At 40.8% G+C, this 5,295-nt stretch overlaps 1 protein-coding gene across 1 annotated transcript; it reads left to right on the top strand.

Moving 5' to 3' along the window:
* Nucleotides 1-440: 440 nt before the first annotated feature.
* On the top strand, nt 441-4,071 carry LOC140234455 (actin-1-like). The gene is made up of 4 exons (XM_072314500.1): nt 441-569; nt 1,091-1,333; nt 2,022-2,268; nt 3,557-4,071. The coding sequence occupies exons 1-4, from the start codon at nt 441-443 to the stop codon at nt 4,069-4,071; spliced, it is 1,134 nt and encodes a 377-aa protein (XP_072170601.1).
* The last annotated feature ends 1,224 nt before the right edge of the window (nt 4,072-5,295 follow it).

Here is a 5,295-nt window from a genome sequence, read left to right on the forward strand (position 1 = left end):
ATGCGCCTTTTCACATGGTTAATCCCATCCGTTAGGTCTGTAGTGAACAGTGTGTGCATATACAAACGTGCAAACAAGCGGAAAAGCCCAACCGTACGTGTACTTGACAAAGTGCAGTACGTGGTTCAAGGTTATACAAGTCTCTCATTCTGTGTGAATTGTCAGTCTTTGGTCACGTTCGGCCTAGATACAAAATAACGACTAAATGAGTACCACTTTTTAACAAAATGAAGATTAATACTCTGAGGAAACATAAAATTGAACACCTCCGGAACTGAAATAAATTTTATCAAATGTAACGTGACAGGCAAAAATTCTTGTATGTATGGTGACTTATTGTAGAAATTCTTCTTATTATTCTTCTTTAAAACAATTCCTTCCGCTCCTTTCTTCCCTTAGAAAAAAAAAAAGATAAGAAGAATAGGTATAGGCCGAATGAGATGGCAGAGTCAGAGGATTACAGAACAGTGATCGTCGATTGCAGCTCTCTTACGTGCCGGGCGGGCTTCGCTGGCGAAGATGAACCACGGGTCATCTTTCCAGCCGTTGTCGGGCGTCCAAAGACACAGGTGCACCCATTATCTTCAAGTGTTTCTGGGGTTCTTTTTTTTTTTAAATCCAAATTATTTCTTCTCCATCATCTCATTCTTCTTAACTTGTTCACAATTCCCTTCCTAATTTATTTTCATTTGCTTTTTTATTTTCCTTATTTTCTGACATTTCCGTTTCTCTAATTCTTCTTTTTCCTCCTTCTTCACCTCCTTTGTATTTGCTTTTCTTTTTGTCTTCCCCTTTTCATCCTCTTGTTCCTCTTCTTCCAGGCTTAAAAAAGATACAATCAAATAAGTCAAAAAATCAAACATAAGTCAGGTATCAGCCAATTAGAACTGAGTTTTCATGGACTTAAGTTTGAATTTTCTGATTTACGTTCGATCTCAACTCTTATGCAACAGGGCCCTGTGTTTATGATTACGAATGGAAGACATGTTGTAAAATGTGGGGTATCATGAACATCTGTACGGTACCCAACAACACTATGTGACCCTAACTGTCACATTCATAGCCTTCACATTGTATACATCCAAATTAGGAAGCGTCAACCAACTCAACAGGTCTAAAGGACGTTTATATTGGCCGTGAGGCGGAGGAGAAGAAAGATATACTAGACAGGACGTGGCCGGTGGAAAATGGGTTTGTCACCGACTGGGACGATATGGAGAAGATCTGGCATCACACTTTCTACGACGAGCTCCAGGTCTTCCCCTATGAACACCCAGTCCTTCTCACTGAACATCCGATGAATCCCACATTCAGTAGAGAGAAGTTGGCGCTGGTAAATGTGAACTAAATCTCCCCCCCCCCCCCCGCCTACCCTCACTCCCTCCCTCCCCCCCCCCTCCCTCTCTCTCTCTCTACCCTCCCCTCCCCCTCTCTCTTCTCAATCTTCCGTACCTTATGATTACCACGGATATTCGATGCAATGATCGAGTTCAATTTAGTTTTGTTTCTGCATTCCAATAGGCAATACAGTGATACAAAATGTGAAACAGTGTCGGCATGATAATATGCTAAATCAACATACATCGTTGAATCATGTGTTTCATACATACGTAAAAGTTTTGAATGGTTGCCTGATTGTACACTGCGACATTAATATACACATATTGTATAATATGTGCATAACACACACATAATTATGTACATGTAGCATAGGCCTATAACAATGGTGGGAGGGGGTGGCTAACAGCGAGCCGGGAAGCTTTTGTCAGAGAAAACATCGTAAGTAAAGAGTGCGGTGTGTTTGTGGTAATTCATGCCAATGTTTACATTCTTTTTAGAATGAAGAGACGGAGTGAAAGACTTGAGTCAAAATCATACGGCTAGAAATATTTGTTGTAATCAAAACCATTATCATGCTTTAAATGGTACATAATATACGCTTAGACGTATAGGCAACAATAGACAAACAAATTACAGACCAAGGAGTTGAAATCAAAGAAGACCATGTTATCTCCCTTTAGGAAATGTTTGAATTGTTCAACGTACCAGCCCTGTACCTCCTTTCACACCCCGTGGCTTCCCTCATCGCTGCCGACATCACCACGGGACTCGTGCTCGACGTCGGTCAAGGCAGCATCCACACGATTCCAGTCTACGAGGGCCACGTCCTGAGGCACACAGTGGGTCACGTGGATTTTGCCGGCTCTACACACTCTGATTTCATGTTCAAGCTGCTCAGAAAGAGGGGCTATCCATTCGAGACTATAGGTGAGAATTGATACCAAATGTGGCATTTCCTATTAAGGAATGTGTACTTGTTGGCAAATTATCACACATACCTAGCGGTGCACTCCCGTTATATCAAACACGGTTATAACGAAATTTTCGTTACAACGAAATCAAAATCCAGGTCCGAATGTTATCATCTATGTAGGCCTATCTTTATACGCTATACTGTTCGGTTATGACAAAATGTCTTTATAACGAAAGAAAAGAAAAGGACAACGGGAGTACGCTGTATTTATAAGAGCATCCACCTTGCTGCACTAGGGCGACGACAGAAGGAACTGGAGTATGGGTCGCTAAGTGTCACATCGTCTCTTTCGTTACGAAATTAGTCATTGCGTAACGAAAGAGACCATTCGACACTTGGCGCTCCATACTGGATGATGCTTATTGCATCAGCGATTGCTGTCGGGCAGTGACGTCCATGGCAGAGCAGAAAGAGACACAGTAATATAAATATGATGATGATGCTGATGCTGATTTCATGTGAGATGCAGGAAATTCAGTGAAATCTGTGTTCTTTGCATAACTGATCGCGACTTACATATATCTCTCGAAAACATGTCAAACGTTGAAAGTCTCATTACATTATTATTCTAGGTCCGAGTTAACTGAATGTTCTACCACTCCTTCGTTTGAAACAAATAATAAAATCAAAACTCTGTGTATTGAAGACAAAGCCACATGCTTTGAAATTTCACTGTGAAATTTACATTGAGAGAATGTGTTATGGAAACTTAAGTGAAGTTTCAAGAATATCGAATGGAATTGAATTGATTAAAAATGAATCGAGTTCTACAGCATTATCTCTTACGACCTCAGTACACCGACATTAACTTTTGTTTTTGTCTTAGTAGCGTCAGTGCGAATATTAAGGAGTACAGCGCTGTAGTAATGATAACACTTCGAACTTTTAAACAAGGGGTCCTCTGTTCGAAGTTACTCCTCGTGATTGCGCCCTTGAACTGTGACTGTGTAATTAATGTATCCATGATGTCTCTCTAGGTCCACGTTTATGAATGAGTATCCTTGGCATGGCTGGGATGGAGGTATCCTGACAAATTGAAGAGTAATACTTACATTAAAGATTTTGATTATTCCATAGACCATAACCGTTACAAATAGGACTGGAAAATATAACCAACCAACCAACCAACCAACCAACCAAACAAACAAACAAACAGAATAAGCGGTATTTTTACACATACAGAAGGATGCATTTAATTTCTGTGAGATAAAATTTGAGCACGCTTTTATCTCCATTGCACAGACGACTTGAGAATTGCCAAGGACATCAAAGAGAAGATGTGCTACGTCGCTGTCGATTTTGAAAAGGAAATGGAGATCGCAAACTCTATATCGTCGACTATCACCGAGCACTATACTCTTCCAGACGGACAAGTCGTGACCGTCGGAAAAGAACGATTCGTCGTCCCCGAACTCTTTTTCGATCCAAATCTAATGAAACTCGAGATTCCAGGCATCCACGAGGCGATTCAGAACACGGTGATGAGATGCGACGTCGACATCCGGAACGATCTCCTGGCCAACATCGTACTCTCCGGTGGACCCACCATGTATCCCGGGCTTAGCGAACGACTGCAGAAGGAGCTTGCCACTTTGTTTCCGTCGTCAACGGAAGTAAAAGTGACGGCACCGCGGAACCATGCTTCGTGGGTCGGAGGATCAATGTTCGCTATCCAAAGCCAACTCAGTGGGGGTTTATGGGTCTGTAAAGTGGAATATGACGAATGTGGACCGAGGATTGTTAGACGCTTCTTCTAGCTCTTTGAATAGACCAAAAACAAAACAAAAACAAAACAATACAAAACACCAACAACAAGCAAGGCACCATCGTTAGACAGCATTAAGATTTAAGAGAATATTTCTTTATTTGTAATAATTTTGTATAATTTGTTTAATTTTGTGCTTATGAAGTAAATTCTGGCTATCAATTCGTTATCCATGCAAAAACAAAACAAAACAAAAGAACAAAATCAATACCAAAACAAAAATAACGGCAACATTATCTGAAAAAAAAGAAGAAAATCAATCATAACTGGACATTTAGCGACTTCTTCATGCTCTCGTGGTCATGAATCTTGTCTTAACATTGCTTAGTATTGTAAGTCTATTGTTATAATACATATCTACACTCTGACAGTGAAACAAACATAAAAGAGAAACGCGACTACATGTACGTCATTTCCTCCTAACAAATTTTTCGAGTCAGCTGGATCCCATCATTCGGAATACTTGCTGGGATTGCTCAAGGATCGTGGATGTAATTGCGAGACATTAGGTACACGTACTACTGTTTTACACCTTACGTTCTTCATTGCCCCTGACGATTCAAAGGGCAGATTATATTCATAATGATACAAGGCTCGACAATATCGGTGGACCATTGGCCCGGGGCACTAAAAATTGGTGTCAGTGTCAGGACAATATCAGAGGATGGTTTTATTCGACATGCCGAATTCATCAAGTATTCTTTCCTTTCTATTATTTGCTGATGATTCTAATGTTTTTTGTCACATTCTGATCCTAATATGTTAATTGATGTTTTAAATGTTGAATTGGATAAATTATTTCAATGGATAAGAGCAAATAAATTGTCCATAAACATTAAAAAAACTAAATGTATGATTTTTAGTAACTCTTTGGAAAATGTACCTAGGAATGTATATCTGAATGACAGTTATCGAAGAAGTTTCTTCAATCAAATTCTTAGGGCGGTGAGTTGGCTCAGTCGGTAGCGCGTCTGCCTCACGATCACGCGGCCCGGGTTCGAACCCGAGTCTGGACTGAGCAATGTTGTGTGTAAACATACCGTCCCCTCTAGCAAGAGGCAAAACACTCTGTCCCTCGGATAGGACATAAAATGGAGGTCCCGTGTATGAGAGAGTCACAGCTCATGCACGTAAAAGATCCCGCTTCATTCATTCATCGCAAAGAGCAGGGTGTCTAACCCGGTGAAGTGGTCCCACCCCACATCCAACTGGACCC

Source organism: Diadema setosum, chromosome 10, assembly GCF_964275005.1.
Source record: "Diadema setosum chromosome 10, eeDiaSeto1, whole genome shotgun sequence".
NCBI lineage: Eukaryota > Metazoa > Echinodermata > Echinoidea > Diadematoida > Diadematidae > Diadema > Diadema setosum.

Excerpts from the sequence above, each read along its gene's own strand:
- LOC140234455 (XM_072314500.1), top strand. The coding sequence starts at position 441 with ATGGCAGAGTCAGAGGATTACAGAACAGTGATCGTCGATTGCAGCTCT. Across the intron at positions 570-1,090 it reads TCGGGCGTCCAAAGACACAG|GAAGCGTCAACCAACTCAAC; the intron begins GTGCACCCATTA and ends CATCCAAATTAG. Across the intron at positions 2,269-3,556 it reads CTATCCATTCGAGACTATAG|ACGACTTGAGAATTGCCAAG; the intron begins GTGAGAATTGAT and ends TCCATTGCACAG.